The 24,000-nt window shown below is 36.6% G+C and overlaps 1 protein-coding gene across 1 annotated transcript; it reads left to right on the top strand.

Annotated features, from left to right (window-relative positions):
- The first annotated feature begins 967 nt into the window (after positions 1-967).
- Positions 968-23,519, top strand: FucTA (glycoprotein 3-alpha-L-fucosyltransferase A). Its single transcript, XM_073076946.1, has 8 exons — positions 968-1,540; positions 12,862-13,104; positions 14,369-14,517; positions 14,950-15,190; positions 17,169-17,366; positions 18,866-19,098; positions 21,776-21,947; positions 23,120-23,519. Exons 2-8 carry the CDS (start codon positions 12,943-12,945, stop codon positions 23,306-23,308), a joined length of 1,344 nt encoding a protein of 447 aa, XP_072933047.1. The 5' UTR covers positions 968-1,540; positions 12,862-12,942; the 3' UTR covers positions 23,309-23,519.
- The last annotated feature ends 481 nt before the right edge of the window (positions 23,520-24,000 follow it).

Here is a 24,000-nt window from a genome sequence, read left to right as displayed (position 1 = left end):
ATTTTTAAACCCTACCAGAAGATTATGTTAATTATTATTATTATTATTAAGGTAATGTAAACATCCTTCCACTGAGGAACTCTGCGCCACATGACCACTGAATCACAGATCGATCTTTCCAGACCCCCTATATTGTTCGTTATTATTATCACAACTACGCCCTCTGGTAATTGGATATGTTAGTATTTCAATGTTTTACATTATTAGGGGATATATAACTTTTGATTGATACTATTGAGCTTAAAATCTACCAGATGTTAAGTATTCACTGGTGCCCATCTATCTGTACTAGCCGAAAATAGGATTAAGGTCCAGTCGGGCACACATGAGTGACTAGTCCTGAAGACTAACTTAAAATGCCTTGTGAGTTTCTCTACTTTACCAGTCCCCTCAAACCACACCACAGTAGCACTTTATACGACAAAAATACGTGTGGAAGACCCAACTGAGTCGATACGCTGCGGATTCTACCACCTTTAAATTAACACTGATGTATAATATTGTTTGTTATGAAGTATACATAAATCAATAATCGTCTGTAACCCATTAGACAGGGAAATAGGGCAAGTGCGAAGTATTTAAAACACTCCCACACTTAAGACAAACAATTGAACTGGCACATTGTAAGAGGTCAATCCATCCGAACGCAAGGGAAAACATCGAAGAAAAGAAAGAATGGAGTAGGTATATTGAAAATAAATACAAAAACCTAATTTTGTTATTGAAATAGCGGAGACAAGGTCTACTATGAAAACAAAATATAAAGTGACCGCAATTCGTGGAATATCAAACTATTAAACAGTCGCACCGATCTTTAGCAAAAGCACATTAGGTAGTAGTTTTTCTAATGGATATTCGTTGTTCAACTCAAGGGTGTCTATGTTAATGATCACGTAGATACCATGTTTCAGGTGCTTCAGTTGAGTATATTCGACATGTAACGTAGCCATAGTTATTGTTATAAGATAACAATCATTTATGCATTTATAAATTCCCCATATGATTATGTTTATCGTCAATCAACCTTTAATTCCTAAAATGAATTGGTGTACCTAAGTACAGGTGTAAGCTACAAAAAATATCGACCAAATGCTTAAGTAGATTATGGGTTTTATTTGTGAGAAAGTTCAATGTTAATGTTGAGGTAACAACGTCGTTTTGCTTGCAACATGATTTTATTATGCGCTCGGTTCACAATTTCACACAGGTGCTATTTTTCGCAGAATACGTCATATAGAGCATCGCCAATGCAGTGTGGATATGCGGCAGGCGACGGCTGCGCGGCGGGAATTGCGCGCGCAAGCCGCCCTGCCGCCAATAACACACCGCGAAACGCGCCGAACGCGCGCCTCCGCTATCGACGCATCTCGTATATACAGAAAACGTGCACCGCGCACACACCCGACAACCTCACTGAAATATTGTGACTTACATCGCTGTGATTAATCCGTTCCCAGTGTGAAATATTTCATTTTAATTTGTGCTGGCAAAATTCATTTTCTTATCACCAAATCTGAGTCGCGCAACATTCGTATAATAGGTAAGTCCGTTGTTTATTCCGAATAAATCATTATGATACACAAATATTTTTTGTTTTCAGTAAATCCAAATAATGTAAGGACTGTTACACGTCTACTATTCGTTTCGTTGTTATTAATCGTCATTTTCCTGTTTTATCGTCACAACGTCCGCTAGTGCGGATTACGTACCACGTCGTACGAAAAAAATATTTTAAATTAGAATAAAAAACAAAACAAATTTTGCAATAACCTCACTATGACACAATTGAACACAAATTTTTTAAAGTAATATAAGTTATTAATATTCAATTAATTTAAATATTACTTACCTAATATGAAGAAAATTAATCAATAATTATTTTTCAGTTATCTTTCACAATTTCGGAAGTAATTATTGATATTACCGTCCTATAATTTTTTTCATTCCAATTAATTTGTTGAATAAAAAGCGATATAAAATATTTCACTTGTGCTAAATGTTGGTATGGTATTCGTTGTCTTATTCACATACGGACCTTATGTTTACGATTCTATAACAACATTCTCCTGCCATTCTATAGCTGTTTATAGTTGTGTGTGAAATGACACCGACATTCATCACCCAACTTAAATGTATTGAAAAATCAATATGTTTATTTTTGAAATAAGTAATTTGTCATTAATTCTTTCCCATTCTTCCTATGCCTTATTGGCTTAAGGAGGTAACACAGAAGCAACATTAAACTTAAGCATAAAACTACTTACCTATCTATCATACTAACTTAGGTATGTTAAGTGACGTCTTATAAAATTTAAGCCCCGTAAAAGCCCGTAAAGGATAATCTACCTATTACACGCACCCAATTTTTTGGTTTTAATGGGATACTGGCATTTTTGTAGTAAATGTAGTAATCCATACAACACGTACACATGTTTTACATTAAGTACTTAATGTACTTAATAATAATATTCTAGGATCTAGAAAACAATATTTCTTCTCATTCTTCATTTTATATTCTTAGTACTTTGACATGTCTTAGGCGGTGTCTACATCAGTGATGGGATATAAAGAAGGGTCCTATTCTTAATCGACAGCACATAAATCTTTTTGTTCGAACTAATCTAAAAAACGGCTGACCCGATTTTGGCGGAACGTAGAAAGTAGAGCATTGTATAATAAATACCTGCTGTTTTTACTGGTAAGGAGGTATATGCTACACATGAGTAGGGCCGAGAGTAAATCTAGAAGTACCGGGCGAAAATTTCTATCGGGCGTGGTGGGCTAATTCCGAAAGTATCAGGAATAACAAATATGTACGATAAAATACTGTCTGTACACATACAAATACTGTAATATATTATGGAAACAACAATTTATTTATCTGCCAGGATCAAAATTCATTAAAAAACACGTTGTGTATTATGTATTTTCACCATTAGATAGTGTCACAAGTTAAAGAGATCAACTCCTGGAAAGTAATTATAAATGACAACCGAAAGGAAAATGCACATTTAAGATAATGCAAGCCCAGTTGAAATATTACTAGTATAGGAATAATTGAAAATATACAGCGGTGGATAATATAAATCCCGCTGGCCATTGTATGGAATGTCTGGCTTTCACTGTTTATCGCGCGTTGATCTGTCACCAGCCGCACATTGCTACAAACAAGCTGAACATAGGCAAAAACAAATGAACTGCCCCACATTTGTAATCTCCCGAATCGTAAACTAGAATTCATCGTTTATTTTTCTTACGTACCCATGTACTATTGATGCTACATGTGGCGGACTTACTAATTAAAACAAAATAGGTAGTAAAGAAGAAATAATTATAATTTAAAAACTACAAACCACGCTAAAATCGCTCGAGGATAATCGTTAATCCTGACGATCCTGATTAGGAGAATGGGATAAAATTATTAAAATCGTGTATTGTCATCGGTTCTTGATAATTGTTCAAATTTTTCAATTAATCGGACCGTTCAAAGTGGGCAAAAACCGAGTTCAAAGATTCCGTTACATACATAAATACAGGTCAAGCATCTAAAAGCGCGGTATAAAATATAATAATTTTACGCAAAATATTAACTTGTGGCTACAAACTATCGTAGCTAGCTAAGAGATGACAGACTTATTTTGTAGTTGCCTAATTATGATTATATTAATATCACTGTGACAAATTATTCATTATTATTTACTTATCAATGTTTATTACCAAGATAGATATTTATGAGTTAGTCATAAGTACCTACGATCCAATCTACGACCATAATATGCCGTTCTATCGTAACAGTCCGTTATCTAATCGATAAAAAATTATTAAAAGGCTGGTCATAGCATTTTTACGTGTAATATCCATAAGTAGTACTAGACCTTCAAACACTTATGGTTACGCAAGTTTATTTTTTTTACATTGGAGTAGCAGACGAGCATGCAGTCCACCTGATAGAATTCAACCCCAGATAGAATTAGATATTCCTACCTGAGGTCGGCCACAGATGCGCCGCAACCCCTGAATACTAAGCTGGAACGCCTCGGAAAAGTATGTCTCTCTTACCACACCCTTCAAAACGGAACACAGCAGCTAACCTAACACTGCTGTTATTACTGCAGAAATAGGTGTGGCGGTGGTACCGCCGGAGTCGAACCACAAAGGGTTCTAGGATCTTCCATTTATTTCTTTAAAGGTTCTCCTTTAAACCGCTACCCTGACGACCCACGGGGCGGAGCGGTCACCATATCGGTCTGACGCGCAGAGGGTCCCGGATTCGGTCCCCGGCCAGACAGAAATCTAAATGATGAATTAAGGTTTCTATTTCTGGGTCTGGGTGTTTGTGTATTTGTCTCTGTGTGTGTCCATGGCACCCACGATACAGGGAATTCTAGTATGGGGCTGTGAGTGTAGAAAGCGTTTGTTTATTATTGCAAATGGGTTGTCAAAAAATGACAGCCCAGAATATAATTTCTTACAATAAAAAGAAATATATTATTCTTAAATATTTCACTGATCTGGTTTATGGTCAAATTACATACCAATTTAAAGTATGAAGCCTATAGAATATGCAAATGTTAGGTTGACTATTCTTTTCCTGTCACAACCCTTGGGTAAGCGGGTATAGACAGGTAAACAAGTTGGCCTACCCAAGGACTGTGACAGGAAAAAATAGTCAACCTTACGTTTGCAATTACAGGGTGAATTCTTCAAACGGGCCTTCAGGGCCAAATCCAAAACTATAAGGATTAGCGAAAAATGTTGAAAGGACTTACGAGGCCGATTTTGATAAAAACTAAAACTTCATTATTAGTTTTTTAAAATATCTTTTTGCTTAGCCGGGAATCGAACGAGTTCATTTTGAAAAAAATTACACCCTCTATATTATTCCACTATCTCATAGTGTCGCTTATAAGGATCAAATTCTGGGAAGTAATGTTATGTAACAAATTAAAGGAAAAGGATAATTTTGAAGAAAATACATATTTTTCCATACATTGCCATACTAATCCTTAAGGATTATACATAACAAATGATTTATGTATAATTCTTTAGAAACATACATAAGTCATACCATTGAAGAATTTGTTGGTTAATCAACTAATTATTCGATGTTATAAGTTATAACCGTGACATACGGCTTAGTACGAGAAAGTAATGCATTGGCAAATAAATTACCGCCGTTTTTAGGATTTTAAATTGAGTATTTTTCTTTAGTTTGTCATTTATCATTACTTCCCAGATTTTGATCCTTATAAGCAACACTATCAGATAGTGGAATAATATAGAGGGTGTAATTTTTTTCAAAATGAACTCGTTCGATTCCCGGCTAGGGAAAAAGTTATTTTAAAAAAGTAATGATGCAGTTTTAGTTTTTATCAAAATCGGCCTCGTAACTCCTTTCAACATTTTTCGCTAATCCTTATACTTTCGGATTTGGCCCTGAAGGCCCGTTTGAAAAATTCACCCTGTATAGGCTTCATACTTTCGATTAGTATGTCATTTTTCCATTAATAAAGCCAGTGAAATGTTTAAGAAAAAAAAAAATTAATCATATTCTGGACAGAAATTTTTAGTCAACCCATTTTCAGTATACTTTTTACATATTTAATTTGATATAAAAAAAAACGTTTCATCCATTAACCAGCTCGGTGAAGGTCGTCCTATACTGGGATCATCTACTATCTCGGGCCTGTGGCCCGTCTTTTTTTTGCCAATCCTGCCACCATATAATTACGCACTGTGTAGCACCTACAACTTGCGTTAAATTGTAGCTTGTAGTACTATTACTTTACATTATGTATATAATTCGTATTTTTTTCTCATCATCATCATTTATTTCATCTTTATAAATTGAGATTTTATTGATGTTAAACCTTAAGTTCCCCATCTTGCCACTCTCTCTTATTACCGACAGAAGTGTCATTGACAATGCCTCTTTTTAAGAGACTCTCGAATTATTATGTCAAATATAGGTACAATCTAAATAAACAACATAGATAAACATAATGTAGACATTTATACCAATAAATAAATAAAATTAGTTTAATAAAAATATTATATTTGTAAATTAACCACATAATCCATCGTAGATTTCGTTACATTATTACTCTTATTGACTGTTGTGTTTGTTTTTAATGATCAATGTCGCAAAATCTATCTAAATAACATACCGTTATCTCGTAAAGTAATTTAGACTTTATATATACCCTATCCAGATTTTACATTATAAGTCCGATAAAACCTGGACAATTGTCCCACAAAAAATGTAAGCAATGATAATCACCGTTTCTAAATTACACAATGAACTCAAAATACATAATGTGATAAAACGACTACATTCGCAATTGGAATAATCGTTAACAGCCCAGGCGTAAAAATAGATAAACGACACAGAACACCGATCATAAAGACCAACCTTGCGTATACCCCTTAATCCAGTCTTTCCCAAAGTAGGCGATAACGCCTCCTTTTATGGGTTCTGAAGGACTACATAAGACAATGAAAGACCCAAAGAAAATTGGGTGTTATTCGCCTATGAAGTGTTACTCACGTTTGTGTCTTCATTGTTCACAAGTAGATCGAGCAAGAATATGAAAATTTTGCTTTTACTCTTGCATGTCTCAAGTCTCGTAAACAACATGACACTTATCAGGAAGATTGAGGTATAGCGACCGGATCCAATCGCAGTGAAATACCAACCCTACAGAGAAATAAAACTGGTATTTCAATTCGTTTAAATTTAAATGATTTCATTGAAGCATTTTAGATCCTCTCCTAAAATGCTTCAATGAAATCACTAATTTTTGTTTTTCTATATAGACCAAATGTGGTCATCGTCGACTTTTGCTTTGCCTATTTCATTTCCTAGGCAAATAATCTTCTATTCTTCTATAATAGAAGATCCTTTTTTCCCCTGACTCATTTCATATACATACCTACATATTCAGATAGAAAAGTATTTAGCCGTTTTTTGGCAGACACTAGAAAATAATTCATTGCAAAGGTGAGCGACAGCGACATGCGAAATAATTTTGAGAACCTCTGCCTCAACATATCTGTTAACCGTAAAAATTATGTAGTACTATAACGCTGCAATAAAAAAATAAAATGTCAACATAACGTATTGTCGGCAGTTAAACGTTCTGTGTATTTTATTCAGCTTCAAGGTCGGTGTTGCAATAGGCACGTCGATATACTGCTGAAACCCTTATCCGTGAAAGCCATTATCAACACCATTGTATAGTACTGATTAAAATTAAATGGTTTACTCGTAATTTATACTGTACCCATTATATAAATTAGTTTTCTTTTGATATGATGTGATCCATACAATAAATCTATATTAGAAGATTCTAGTAGGTACTTAATTTTGTTTTCGTGCTTATGTAAAAAAATCTTTTATTTGGTACCTACACCATATAAGGTGCATAGAAAATCATTGGTCCGCCTAAAAGCGCCCGCCATATTGGATTTAGAATATGATGTCACTAAACTTAATGTAGGTTTATCATTCTATTCAAACGGGTAGGCAAAATTGCAATTGCTGGGGTTAACTGGTTTAAAATTCAAGACAAGATAAATTAAATGTTTTTAATAAAAACAATATTCATATGTTGTATAAAGAAAAATTGTAGCGTTTCTGTTCTTATTAGTGATCGAAGTAGCGTTTGCGTAAAAAAACAATGGCGAAATTAATCAAAGCGTGCAAGTGCGTCTTTCACCATGCATATTAAAGTAATTAGGAAAACCTTCATTTTATCGGCTATAAAAATAACTTTTATTTCATACAAATTTTCGCTATTTATGCTGTTGCTGAACTGAAAATTGTAAAAAATAGGATGCAAAGTCTACAATGACACAATAGTACAACTAATTGAAGCAAACATATCGATGGCAAATTTCTTATTTATATCTACCTACTAAGTTCTCAACAAGATTTCCAGTGAGATGCAATTTTTATAGTTTATTTAGGTACAAAATACAAATATTTTTAAAACTATTTCCCATATATTACGAATATGTCTGAATATTCTAATCCAAATGTTTACAGCAGGGCGAACGGTTTATGTCCTCAAAGACGGATATATTGACTTTAAAAAGTTATTTATATTAGTTTTAACACCTAAGTAGGTACTTAGGGAAAGAATCTCCACACACTTAAGTGCATGTTACGTGTAGGTACCTATGGATGGAGTGCCACCAGAGTGATAGACACACATGACAATATTATGAGGGCTTTTTTGTTTAATTTTACGAGGATATAGTCCACAAAATAATATTTATTTCGGCATCAGGCCGACCCAGGCAAATTCGTTAATTTATTAATCTATGGTCTATGTATCTCTAAGTATTAGGTATACAATACTAATAAATTATTAAATCTTATGAATTTAGCGGTATTAGATTTAATAACGAATCCTTTATTCCTCAGTAAATTTAATACATTTTAGGTACTTTTACTTTTATATGTCATTGCTCAATGCTGATTTGCGGTTTGGATTTGTGAAGACACGTTTTTCTTTATCTGATTTTGTAATATAACCCTACCCTACGCCATGGGAACGACACGGGGTTATGTGGGATTCTTACCGCACTAAAACCCCTCCTGTGGCCGTCCTCGACGCTGCGTAGAGAACTCCGGGATCTCCAAAGGAACGCAACCGGAGTCGTCTTACCGCGTTGTCCCGTCGGGCTCATCCCAGGTGAGTATTTTGACTCTCGCCACTCCGTCTGATGTGCACGACGGTATGCGACCACACATACCGCCGTCCTTCCCGAGGTTGCTGGCCGAGCATTTCGAGCTCCCAGTCTTGTCGCCCGCAACCCCGGAAGCCCCCTTTGAGATCTTACGACAGGCAGGAGATACCGTAGCCCTATTCTAGTCCCGGGACTCCCGGGGGTATTCTAGTCCGTGTTGTTGTATAACCTATCATGAAGTGATTTAAAAACCTTCGTAATCTGTACTGTGAGGTCCGTCGGTCAAAAAAAAAACTTTTGAAATAGAAGATTGATGAAGACTAAAGAAGTTTTTAGATTATGTAAAATCATGTTACAATCCTTGCATATCTGAACCCGCGGGGCGTTACTAGTAATTTATAAAATAGTACATTTGTGCAAACAGTAGTTAGTTACGGCCATTGTTCAATCGGACCTGGAAACATTCCAGCTTTCCATTTAAAACGTTACTGTTTGTTTACCTAATTTGTATCGATATTGTATGTTCACTATGTATTAAAATGGGTGTTGTCCTACCTTTATTGATCATTATAATATTATTTTATTTAGACATACTTTGGATATGCCTGAAATCTTCAGAATTGGAACATCTATATAATAATAAATTATAGATTAATTATTTAACATGTTTTATTCTCTTATAACACTATAACTAAGGTATCGACTATGTTTATTACATAATACATTGCATGGTTCATTCTGCATTGTTTAAATTTTTTTATATCACGGCGTGCGTAAATTGACGTTTTACGCACGCTTCGCGTGCGCAAAACCCCAATTTCCGACCCCGTAATATAAAATTTTATACAACACGCGGACGAAAAATGTTTTTCTGACTCGTGTGATTCTCGTGTGAAACTCACACTTGTCAGAAAAAAATTTTTCGTCCTCGTATTGTAATGTACTATTATAGAATATAGGTAGAACTTCATTTTCTTTTTTCAGGTAACAATTTATACCCGTTTATCTTTTATACCAGTGTTTTTCGAAGATAATTGTTATTGCAATAGATGTACTGAAAAATATTCTATTTATTTATAGACATTATTTCCTATTATGATATCATTAAATAGGTAGGTATTTTGTATCTTAACAATACGGTCTTTTTTATAACTGTATTAACAAACTTATCTAGGTAAAAGAGAACTGTTATGCACGTCAACTTTTAGCATCTTCATGTGGATTGTGACAGAACGGTAACCTATATTAGCGACTACAAACATATCAGGCTCCTAATAGATATAACAAAGTTCGTACACCCATACAACATAACAGAAACAACATAACATATTAGAAAGCATCGCGGTTTTTATGTTGTTAAAGGAGAAAGATTTGTTTTAGCTATAAAAACAAATATGCACAGTTTTCCGCGTGTATCTAATACGCTAATTTAGAATAGGTTTATTATATTTATATAAGTAGACATATGAATTTAAGTGGTATATAAATTCTTAAGCCATATTCAAAAATACTTCAAGACTTTAGCACCTCAGCATAGATTAGTAAAGATACTTCGCCGCCTTGAAATTGAATGAAGCCACAAACGGCTTATTAGTAAGTTCTTTTTTTGAATTCTTGACAAATAAAAACATTTTTAGAGAAAAATTAAGAATAAATAACTAATACTGCGTTATTTACATATTAAATAAATAATTATTTCAAATATTTTAGGGACATTTTAGCACGGAGACGTGGCAAAACTTTTTTACGCAACTATTTCAATTCTCAAAACTGGGTACATTTTCTTGTTAGGAGTGAGTGATCTTTACTAATCTATGCACCTCAGTTGTATTGTTAGTAGGAACCAGCGATATAATATAGCTATTTGCATGTAGCTACCTATTTAGGTCCAATCCTATTCTGAATTGAACTACTCTAAACATCTCTATTAAACATCTGTAACACAAACAGCTAGTAAAATTACTCTTGTACAATAGTAAATGAAATAATATCCAATTTATTTCAAACTATATAACAATGAACAATTGCCCCTGTAGGTCTCATTCCGTATTGAAGTTAATGCTAGTTATAATGATTCTAATGTTTCTATTTTCAATGTTAATTAACGTTATAGGTAATGTGTTTTTCTTGTTTCGCTACTAAATTAATTTAGTGGATTTAAATAAGGAAAGGCCCGAGGTTTGACAGACGAGGTTTGAAAGACGCACGCTAAATATCATAAATTAATAATAATATTTGTAATAAATAGTTAATATCCGAGAAACTAAAGGTATCTAAGCCTGGACCCGAAAATTAAAATAAAAAATGTAATGTCATTAATAGACAATTAAAATGAAGTATTTTTTTTATTTTTATAGGTTAAGATTTATTGTTATTTAATCTAATCTTCTTAAATTAGTTCAAATGTAAGACATATCAATCACATACGCACATAAACTTCGATTTAAATCTAGGTAAGTCTTTATCAACTGAAGCGGGAAGAATCTAAAAAAAACTTGAATTGATAATGACTCGTCTGTATTACTTTTAATCAGTGTTTATAGTGATAAGCATTGATTGGTAATATGTAGATATTGTCCGCGTAAAACTGATAGTCCGCTCTGAATATAGAAATGAATAGCGTCGCCATAGTAAATTGTATGACTATACCTGCTCGCAACAACTTCAGATTAACGGACTACCAATTTGGCGCGAACTAAACTTATATATGAACGTAGCACATAATATGTACAAATATTAAAGCACAAAGTCCGTGGCTACATTAAAACAACTGTTTTAGACTGTTAAGTAAACTGCCATAGCACGGTCTTCTTGTCATAGCCCTCTTTTGGACTTAAGGAAAAGATTCACGATGTCCATCACCCTTGGATGTTAGGCATTCATATATAGAAAGGAACTATCCATAGGTACCTACTTTATCAGAAACTTGCATTTATCCACTTTTATTTCTCCAATCAATAGACGTAGGTAGTAGGTAGGTACTTAGGTCTGTTACCGTTAATATTATTAGTAAACAGTGTAGTAATTTATATATTTTGAGCAAATAACTGGTTTAATATACCTGCAAGGAATCAATTTGCCAGGAGGAGGAGGAGGTGGTAATAGGTATTTAGGTGGCAATAGATAAATTTTGTAAAGAACAATGGACATAAAACATGGACCAAATGTAAAGTCTTGAAACTTTGCCATTTTAAATCATTTCATATTGCGAGCGTTAAGTTTAAAGTCGTTAAGTCGAGTGCGAACAGGAAAAGTACTCATAAAAACCGTATTCTGTAATTTCTGTAAACAAAAGTTCTTGAAAAGAAAAACACCAGTATTATTGCGTCGTCAACTCGTCACTCTACAACAATACTCGAAAACATTTCATCTTGGCTACCGTAGTTTGAATTAAATGATTGCGGAAAGCCTGAAAGCATATGGAGTAATTTTCATGACTGTTGGATATTTGGACCAAATTTATCATACTCTATTCTAAATTTTCAAGTTCCAAATGATAATTACCTGTTTACCATAGTAATGTAATGCCATCGAGCTGATACAAACGAAAATTTTATTGTAATAATACACGACAGTAATGTCGTAAACCAAAATGTGGCAGTTCTTAACATCAGTTTTGCCAAGGATTTAGGTATCTTTATTTTTCAAAGAAAACGTTCAGTGGCTGTTGCCTATGTTGTCCTATTGCTGTTACACTGCTGGCCACGGGTTACATTTGCATTGGTGGACTTCTTTAAGGCAAAAATAGGTATGGCTTTTTTAAGGAACCTCAGACGTTTAGGTTTCCTCACGATGTTATCCTTCATCACTGAAGCAAGTCATAATGAATGTTTATTCAGTGACGTAGCGGGAGTTCATGCCACATGAGACGGAAGTTTAATTCACGGTTCTTATAAGGAATTAGTTAAAATAATTGGTCGTCAAGACAACATGAGTTTCTAAGATATGTTCTTCTGTAATTTTCTGAAATGTTTCTCTCTAATTTTCAGCGAAAAAGTGGATGTCTGTTAGGGAAAATGACCAGCTCATAATATCTGACATAAAGGTTCTCTTCTTTAAAATTCTGTCCCTTAATCTGCCGCCCAAGCTGTTTCTGAAAAGTGGCCCGCAAGGTCACCGAAGCCCTGACGCCAAACGCCGCCTAACACAGTAACATGTTTCTTCCAGATGTGAAATTTACGGTAATGCCGCGGATATAGAATGGTCGAGAGAAAAAGCCGTGTGCTCGCGGTCCTGCCGCGCTGAGGGATGTGGGCGCGCGCGGCGCGGGCGTTGCGGCGCGCGGCGCTGCTGCTGCCGCTGGTGCTGACCGCGCTGGCGCTGCTGCTGCTGCCGCGCCCGCCGCCCACCGCCGCACCCGCGCGGACGCCCTCCGCGCCGCCGCCGCCGCCTGAAGCCTCCTATCTTCAAGTAACCACCTTTTACGATACCTTTCTATAGGTGATAGGCATGTACAAACGTAGGGTTTAGTGGAATTTTAGGAACATTAATAAGAAAAGCCAGAAGTACCGATGAAAATTTAATGACAACGTTTAAAGGAAGCAATGACATAGAAAAAACAATATACATAAGAACGTATTAAAAGAAATATATATTAAAAATTTCTGCGCTAAAATAATAAAATAAATAAGCAAATAGTGCGTCGCCTACACTTACTATTAACATAGATTTGTAAAGATTACTCACTCCTAACAAGAAAATGTAACCAGTTTTGACAATTGAAATTGTCACTGTCATCTATTTTCGTGTTTGAAAAATATTAAAAAAATTTAGGTTTTAGATTTTTTATGAATGAAACGATATTTCTCCGCACTTTTCCTTCGATTTCGTGTTCTTGCACCTTTTACTGCGCATGTCGGCATTGTTCGGCGTACCTAAATTACACCATGACAGCCATTAAATGGCTGACATATTGTTAGCCGTTTAAGCCATTTAATGGCTTCCTTTAAGGCGGTGAAATATCTATACTTATCTAAGACTATTAAGTTAAGATTAAAAACTACTTCGCAACAATCCGTTACAAATATGTATGATGGTATATATTTTAAACCATGCAGTATGTAAAATATATACCATCATACATACCTATTTGTAGTGGATTGTTGCGAAGTAGTTTTTAATCTTAACTTAATAGCATGGATTTCCGCTAAGTAACGCCTGATACAATTAACTAGGATATCTTACCTTTAGGGATAGATGGACTGAATGCTCGTTTGATACTACTATATTATAAAAAAAACTGATACACTAAGTAAATTGCCGCGAATTCTCACGAGGAAAATAGTAGTTAATTATTTTGTTGTAACATGTATTTTATACATATTTTATCATCCGCAAAGTTGAGCAAGGTTTATCAGCTACATTTTAAGAGGTAAATGCATGAGGGGATTTTATTATTAAATATTTTAAATACTTGTATGGGGTTCTTTTTTTTAAATATTTTAAATACTTGTATGGGGTTATTTTGAAGATATTGTTATAGCTGCTACCATTACACATTTTAAGCATCTATCTATTACGGTTCCAGAGTTACGATATACGAGATGAGAGATGTCAAACGGCCAGACAGCGAAGTCTTAGTACAGGGTTCCGTTTTTACCCTTTGGTTACGGAAGCTTAAAACGTACCTACACAATACACGGAGTGTAACGTAAGACGAACACTAAAATTTCAGAACTCAATAAGTGATACGGAGGAGGTGATCGCCCGCGACGGCGACGAGGCGTACAAGCGGCCGTGGTTCATCACCGGGGGCGAGCGCCGCCCCTTGCGCCACGACCCTCACGCTAAAATCTTCCCAGAAGATGCCCCTGGCGAAGATAGGTACGTATATTTTTTACAAAGTGAACTAACTACAATCCTTACTTCCTTTTATGTTATTTTTTTTTGTCTTTCCGTTATATTTATTTTGTGTTGCAATTTATCTGAATAAAAATGTTTCTTTCTTTCTTTCTTTCTAAGTAATATTATAAATGCGAATGTAAGTTTGTTTTTTGTTTACCACACTTACACGCCTTACCTGTACAAAAATGTCATGCAATTTAATTATGAAAAGGTCATAGGGTACATTTTATCCCGAAAAATGAATCGTTTCCTAAGGGAAGATCAAAACGGACCGATAGCGAAGGCACGGGTAAAAGCTTGTAAGTAACTAAATAAGTAAGTATACGTGTTGTATTGTATTAAGGTGAACTAAACCCAGGAGGCGGATATGAAAAAGGATTGCACCCAAAACATAATTTCGATCTGTTACAGAATCTTCGAACAGCTAATGTACACTTTACCGAAAGATGAGGACATACCGATAAAGAAGATACTCCTCGCTAACGGTCTGGGCGCATGGGGTGTGTCGGGGGGTCGCACCGAGTTCATCAGGAACAAGTGCCCCGTGGACCGCTGCTCGCTCACCGCGGACTCGAGGGACGCCGGCACCGCCGATGCTATCCTGTTTAAGGATCATCACACGCCTTTTAATGTCAAAAGACCGGCTAATCAGGTAGCTACTCTTATATTTATAAATGATCTTCTTTTTTTTAATTCTTTCTTTTAATAATTTCTTTTCTTTGCTTTTAATAATTCTTTTTTTTAATAATTTATAATTAAATCTTATAAACTTAAATTGAAAGCAAAAGCAGTCCATTAGTAGCAAGTAGAGTTGCCATCGCTTTCTTTACAAAAAAAAAATGGAAAATCCAGGATAAATCATAACTGTTTATTGACATTACATTTTGTATGGCTTAATTAATATGTGATTATTGAGTGTAACTTCAACTTTCAGTCTAATGATTTTAAATATCAAAGTAGTAGGTACTTAATATTGGCTGTTTTATCGCGTTTTAAAATTAATTTAATTTCATTACTCCCTTCTTTATTTTACTCAATAATTACATTATCGTTTTTTTTAGTATATGTATGTACCTTGTTAAAAAAACTAGGTATCTACATTATGTAAATGTAGCATACTGTTAGTGGTAATGTGAACATTACTTATAAGATAAGGTGAAATACAAACCTGTTAAAAGTTTTACCTAGCACCTATTTTAAAATAGATAAATAGAATTTATCTGCTAAAAAGACAAAACTAGCTAATTATAAGTATATTCAACTATAATAAAACCTAATTTGCACATTTCATGTCATAGCATCAAAAGAAAAGGGTATTTGGTCCAAGACTGTTCAGCCACATCCTCCTGTATCCCCATGGTTCGATAATGTTAATCTGTCAAGAAAGGACACTGTAACGTTTATGAAGCTTCGTTCTAGACATATTCCATCAAGAAAATTTGCATACCTAATGAGGAAAGTCTCATCACCAAACTGCGACCATTGCGGTGTACCAGAGGACTTAATGCACGTCTTGTTGGAATGTGTCCGTAACGCCGCCTTCCGTACAGAAAAGTGTCAGTATATTTTAAAAGACTTTGCTGATTGTAATATTATTTTGGCCAATCCCCATTCTCAAAGTATAAAATTGTTAATCAAACTATACGAATTGTCAAATTTGTCAGGTTACGTTTTTTAGACGTTATTTTGTTTGTAACTACTTTGTAATCATACTACGGAGTGACATAATCGCAACGCGATTAAGCTCCTTAATAAAGAGAAAGAAAAAAAATGTCATAGCATGACGTAATCTATCTCAGAGTATATTGGCAATTAAATACACATTGTTGTTAAGTAGCTACATCCGCCCTTGGATATCTGCAATCAACCCCAGACAAGACCAGCCACATGAGGTCCGCTACCGACGCGTCGCTGAGGTCTAAGCTCAAATGCCACGGAAAAGGTATATCAGCCTTACCAAATCCTACAAACAGGAACACAGCAACGCTTAACACTGCTGTTATTAGGCAGAAATACATGTGACGGTGGTGCCGCCGGAGTCATACCACGGAGGATTCTACCTATCTTCTACCTATTACTAAATTAAATTGCTCTGTTCTGATTTGAAGGGTGTGGTAAGGGAAACATAATATTACGAGGCGTTCCAGCTTAGTCCTCATGGGTAGCGGCGTAATTGTGGCAGACCTCAGGTAGGAATATCTAATCCTATCTGGGGTTGGTTACAGATGCCCATGGGCGGCAATGGCCATCAGGTATGCATGCTCATCTGCTACTCCAATATTATATAAAAAACATAGATTAACAAGTAAAGATCACTCACTCCTTACAAGAAAATGTAACCAGAATTGGCAATTGAAATTGTCACTATCATCTACTTTCGTCTTTAAAAATATTAAAAAAATGTAGTTTTTAGATCATTTTCGAATGAAACGACACTTTTTCTTCGATTTCGTGCTTTTGCACCACTTAATTGTACATGTCGGTATATTGTTCCGCGTAAATTACACCATAATAGCCATTAAATGGCTGACACATTGTCAGCCGTTTAAGCCATTTAATGACTTCCTTCAATTACAAGGCGGTGAGATATCTATACTTATCTCTGCAAAAAAATACACATTTGTATTCAGATCTGGATCCTCTACTACTTGGAGTGTCCATACCACACCGCTTCTCTCCGACCGTCTTCTTTGGACGTGTTCAACTGGACGGCCACGTACCGCCGCGACTCCGACATCGTCGCGCCATACGAGCGATGGTTTTACCACGACCCACTGATCACTGAAAAGGAACTGGACAGGAATTATGCGGCAAATAAAACTAAAAAGGTATTTTTATTATACTTGTATCGGTCTTAGGTATTATAAAGGTCGTAGCCTCCTTACTTTGGAAGCACCTAAAACACACACTCTGAGATATATTATTAAGATCATGCCAGTCTTTAGAAAAAGCAACAAAAGACGAACTAAATCAGACTAACTAACTAAAGGAACTAAAGGTCCCTTAGTTTTGTAAGGTGTGCCCCGTAGTACTTTCTACTTTGAAGGGAAAATCATCGTCCGAAATCTTTCTCCCCCTCCCCAAACACCTCCTTTTAAATCATCGGAAATAGGAAGATATTATTTTTCCACCATCCAAGTCTACCTTCAGCCAGGTCAGCTAAACAAAAATTCTGGATCCGCTAATATAGGTACTTATATTTCAAATTAATTATAAGTGGTAAAACTATTCTAAATAGATGTCGACAGATCTATAACAGACCAAATATGAAACGGTAACTTTAAAATGTAAATTGTTTTTGAAATACCGAACTTCACCTGCTTAAAACTGTGTATGACTTTCATTGTCTCACTATTACGTCTGGTTAGTGAACAAAAGAGTTGGATATGACAATAGTGAAACAATGTGTGTAACCTTGAAACGGAAATATTTTTCATTTTAATTTTTTGGTAGGTAGGTATGCTTGTTATTCTTAAGTAGGGCTTGCGATGTTTTTGTATGTTAGGTATTAAAAAGATTGTCCCTGTAGTTCCGGGACTAGAATAAGGTTACGGTATCCCCTGCCTGTCGTAGGAGGCGACTAAAAGGGGCTTCCGGGGTTGCGGGCGGCAAGAGTGGGAACTCGAACCGCCCGGTAAGCGATCCCGGGAAGGACGGCGGTATGTATGGTCGCATACCGTCATGAACACCAGATGATTTGAGAGAAGCGAAAACTGCTCTCCCAGGGCAGAGCCCGACCGGGGCATCGCGATTGGAGGATTCCGGTTGTGTTCCGTCGGAGATCCCGGAGTTCTCCAACAAGCGATGAGGACGGCCACCGGGGGGGTTTTAGTGCGGTAAAAATCCCACATAACCCGGCGTCGCTCCCACGTCGTCGGGTACCTCTTGAAGGTTTCCCCCTCGTTAAAAAAAAAGGTATTAAAAAGATAAAAAGCCTAAGTGCTTAAAAATAATTAACTGGAGAAAAGGGATGTAATGAAGCCTATGTCATTCCTACAATTAGACAAATCCAATGACAGCTCATATGTTAAATCCGTTAAACCAATCCTAATTAAAATTGTATCAAAACTTATAGGAGGTACCCATATACGTATCTCAACAATGATTTAATTAAATGGTAATTTAAAAAAATGAGCTTATGTGCAAAGTAGCTGCCAATATTTGAAGTCCAGTAGTAGTCCAGGAGCTTGGGCGCCGTACACATATTTCTTAATATGCAACGAAGTTTTGCGCCCATATGTAACACATAATTCGAAAATTCTATATCAACCTTGCATGCAAATCCATCAATACCTATTTAACTAATTTTTGATTAAAATATTTCCAGGTAGCGTGGTTCGTATCAAACTGCCACGCTCGCAACCGTCGCTTACAGTACGCCCGCCAACTCGCCAAGTTCATTCCCGTGGACATCTACGGGGCTTGCGGCTCCCATCACTGCCCACGTGCGGACCCCAACTGCCTCGAAATGTTGGATAGAGACTACAAGTTCTACCTCGCGTTCGAAAATTCTAATTGTCGGGATTATATCACCGAGAAATTCTTTGTCAATGGTTTGCAGTAAGTAAATTTGATATTTTAAGATTAAGTTTTGAAGAAAACAAGCATTGATTTGAAAAGTGGTAGACCCCATTGTTATTCGACTCCGGCGGCACAACCGCCACACCTATTTCTGCCTCTGTTATAAGGCAGAAATAGGTGTTAAGCGCTGCTGTGTTCTGGTTTGAAGGGTGTGGTAAGGGAGACATACATATCCGAGGCGTTCCAGCTTAGTCGTCAGGGGTAGCGGCGCATCTGTGGCTTACTTCAGGTAGGAATATCTAACCCTATCTGGGGTTGATTACAGATGTCCATGAGCGGCAGTAGCCACTTACCATCGTGGACTGCATGCTCATCTGCTACTCCTATATTATATAAAAAAAACAGTTCACCAGATGGCAAATGGTCATTGCCGCCTAAGGCCATCAGTAACCAACTTCATATAGAACAGGAATTCTACTAATCACAGATGTCGACTCCTGGGGACTAAAATGGTCGCCTTATATGACAGTCAACCAAAATCCACCAATAGGCAGAAACTGCTTCATGGTAACAAATAATACTAATTAATTAAGTGAAATATTTTGGTACTTAAAATAATTTAACTGAATTTACGTCGTTACTACTTTTTACACAGTCTTCTATCACACTTCCGCTATAAAATAGTCAAGTCAGGTTGCACACCTAGTTTTTAATAGTGTAAATAAATGTATGTACCATTGATAATGTATATACGATAATGTCCCCGCAGTCTGACTGACTCATCGTAGCCAAACCCCTTACGTTAATAGAAATTTGATATTTGGTAAAAGTTTTTAATTATTTAACTCCTGGCGCATATCAAGGGATATTATAAGTATTATTATTATACGTCTTTCTGTTTGTGGCATCGTAACTCCTAAACGAATGAACCATTTGGATTTCGTTTTTTTTTTGGTTTGAATGTTGACTGGATTTAAGATTATTATTAATTTCTTAGCTATCAATAACAAAATCTACTTAACTATTTGAAAATCATTTGTTATCTACAGTGGTGAAAGAGTCGCTACTCTGAAGTATTAATGAAAAAAATGTATTTGATAATTTATGAATACATTTCTCTTAGAAACATTATTAGACTTGCGATAGAAGTTAACTCATTGATATAAAAAGTCATATCATTGAGTTAACTAGAATTACCAACTATTGCTAAAACTACGTATTTTTCGGATATCGCTTATCCTGTTACGAAGAAAATCACATAAAATATTTTTTTTACAATAAAATGATATCACACGCTGTATTTCCTATATCCCGCTTATAATTACGTACTCCTAAAGACCACACGCACTGACCGTATAAAAACATTGACGTATCTATTCTATTATCTGTTTCATAAAAACGGCCTGTGATAACGAAGTAATAATTAATATACATTTATATTATTTACATATTGTATTTGTTTACAATTCAATGAACCTTATTTTCAACATTATTTTCGTCGTTTATCTCATTATCATTACGTCTGGCGAAGCGTAACACGTTACTTACTATCCATAGCTATAGATATGCCTATTATTAAAATATGAGTGTCTGTAACGCGATATAACTACTTCAGAATTGTTTTTTTTTTAATTTCATAAGATTAAAGTAATATACGAGCAATGTAGTTCGCCTGATGGTAAGCGGTCACTACCGCCCATGGACATGTGTAACGGAATTTATAAAATTTAGGGGTTCTATGTTAAGCCGATCATATGTAAGTCAGCCATTTAATGGCTATCATGGTGTAATTTACGCGGAACAATGCCGACATGCGCAGTTAAGTGGTGCAAAAACACGAAATCGAAGAAAAAGTGCGGAGAAATATCATAAATGATCTAAAAACTACATTTTTTAATATAACAATTGTCAAAACTGGTTACATTTTCTTGTTAGGAGTGAGTAATCTTTACTAATATATGGCTGGCATTCTCAATCTACCAAACAAGGCCAACGCCAATTATAGGTGTAAAATGTAAATAGTCCGACGTCATTGGTCGAACTATAGTTGTTTTACTCATTGACATAATGGTATAAAATATCATTAGTTTTACTACGCACAAGGGAGTAGACCCGTGACGACGAGGGGAGGTCACAAAATACAAATCGATTTCACTGCGATTACACGCCAATCGGTCTCATAACAAAATCGTGTCCACTATAGTTGGGCCATTACGATCGTGCGAACTGAGGCATAAATCATTTTTATCAGACCTCTCGTTCACCCTTATAGGCATATCGGATGCATGTGTGTAACAACAAAGAGATTTGTCGTAATCAATAGCAGGTAATCAAGGAAAGGTAAAGGAAATAATACAAAATATTTTTAGGAGGTATTTCTAATACCTGCTTTAAAACAATATATTGAATGTTATACAACTTAAATTAATATAGTTAGTTACGACCAAGTCGTTTATAACTACCTGCGTCCGAACGACATCCCTTTATCTATAACGAGTTGTGCGACATTGTCTCATTCCTTTGACATCATGTTTTATGAATCAGGTCGCACGTTTGTAATGGCCCAACTATAGCAGGCATGACATGCCAATCGATGTTTCACATATCGATGTCTACTTGCAGGCACGACGTGGCCAATCGGGCGCATCATAAACTCGCGTCCACTAGCAGGCATGACACGTCAATCGTTGTTTCACATATCGATGTCCGCTTGCAGGCACGACGTGTTGCCGGTGGTGATGGGCGCGCGCGCGCCGGAGTACGCGGCGGTGGCGCCGCACAACTCGTACGTGCACGTCGACGAGTTCGCCGGCGCTGAGGAGCTCGCTGCGTATCTACGACGTTTGGATGATGATGACAATCTCTACAACTCGTACTTCAAGTGGAAGGTAAGATGTCTGTTGTAGGTTTTTCAAAGTTGATACGTCATAAGGGCACGGGACAGGTTGGAATGGCGCCAATTAGGGGAGGCCTATGTCCAGCAGTGGACCTCAAAAGGCTGATGGATGGATGGATGGATTAATGCATTTGGAAGCATCTGAGTATATTTTTAGTTGGGGCGAAGTTACGCGCATAACTGTAACACATATTTTTTTATGGAATTAAGTTGTGCGCACTTATGTAACACATAATTTATTACTTTGAAAATTCTATATTTGACTTTGGATGATAAAATAAAAGGAAAATAGCTTAAACAAATTTTTGTAGCACCTATGTACAATATCACGGATGGCCATCTTTATAGTACCCGAGATCTAACATTTACTAATTGGACTGTACGATCAACCCAATTGTACATTTATTTTGCCGCCCCTCTAGGAATTTTGGTTACCGATAAAAGACTTTTCTAAAGTTTCTGTTTATGTCTATTGTCGGCGAAAGACAGGTCAACGATTTGTTTTCCTTTCCGCGATCGACTGAAGTGATCGACCGATAAGCAACCTCTGCACTATACAGTGTACATAGGGGTAACTTAATTTGGGGGTAATGAGTTATGAATAGAGAATACTCGCCCCAATTCTGTATCTTCGAACCTATTAGAAATTTTTGTGTTTCGACTTCGGTGGCACCATTGCCACACCTATTTCTGCCTTATAATAGCGTGTTCAGCGCTGCTGTATTCTAGTTTGAATGGAATAGTAAGGGAACCATACTTTTCCGAAGCGTTCCAGCTTAGTCCTCAGGGGTAGCGGCGTATCAGTGGCCAATCTTAGGTAGGAATATCTTATCCTATTTGGGGTTCATTACAGATGTCCATGGGCGGCAGTAGCCATTTAACATCAGGTGGACTGCTGGTTCGTCTGCTATTGCAATTTTATAAAAAATACTTTTCGAAAGTTTCGAATTGTTTCCCTTGCCGCGATCGACTGAACTGATCGACCGAGAAGCAACCCCTTCACCATACAGTGTTATATAGGGAAAACTTAATTAGGGGTTTGAGTTACGAATAGAGAAAACTCGCACCAAATCTGTATTTTCGAAGGTATTAGAAACTACTCGTCTACTACTCTAATGTATATTGTAAAAAGGTAGATAATAAAATAACATGTATTGCTCGCAGGGCACCGGCGAGTTCATAAACACGTACTTCTTCTGCCGCGTGTGCGCGATGGTGCACGCGAGCGCGCGGCGGCAGCGCAGCGCGCACTACACGGACGTGCAGGCGTGGTGGCGCGACAACGCCTGCACGCGCTCCGCCTGGCGCGCCGACACGCCGCGCGCGCGACCGCTGCACGACCGCGCGCCGTAGATACCACGCCACTGGGATTACCGTACGCTGTTATTGACAGAATTCTACATACTACAGCGCGAATGCCTACTGGGGTCAACAAAAGGCACATGTCAAAATACTTCTTTACACGCGGTATAAGATGAACTGTTATAGTTAAAATTCTAATGAGGAGTTAATTTCGTTGGGAGTGGATTGGATGTGCACTACACGGATGTGCAGGCGTGGTGGCGTGACGTCGCGTGCACGCGCCCGCTGCACGACCACGCGCCGAGCTACGGCGGCAACTCACTCGCGACTAGGATTGCCGTACGCAATTATAGACAGAATTGTACCTACTTCAGAGTATAAAGTATGCACACGGGTCAACAAAAGGCACGGGTCAAAATACATGTCCTTATTTGTGGTATAGGACAAACACTCATAATTAAGATTGCGCTACGCAGTAATACATATACATTAATAATTGTACCTACTACAGATTATAAAGTACTTATTATTCCATAAAAGTTGGTACGAAATGCGGACTTAACGCTAGAAGCATTCTCTACCAGTCAACTTTTGGGTAAAGCAGAAAAGTATGCTGTGCCTTTACGGGTCAACAAAAGGCACGGGTACAATATACGTCCTTATACGCGGTAAAGGGCAAACAGTCGTAATTAAAATTGAAAATGGAAGAGTTAATATCGTTGGAAGTTGGTTGGATTTATACT

Source organism: Epargyreus clarus, unplaced genomic scaffold (assembly GCF_041222505.1).
Source record: "Epargyreus clarus isolate Ecla_fem2 unplaced genomic scaffold, WU_Ecla_fem_2.2 ptg000010l, whole genome shotgun sequence".
Taxonomy (NCBI): Eukaryota; Metazoa; Arthropoda; class Insecta; order Lepidoptera; family Hesperiidae; genus Epargyreus; species Epargyreus clarus.
Note: the sequence above shows the minus strand (reverse complement) of the source record. Positions and strands in the feature narration are given on the sequence as shown.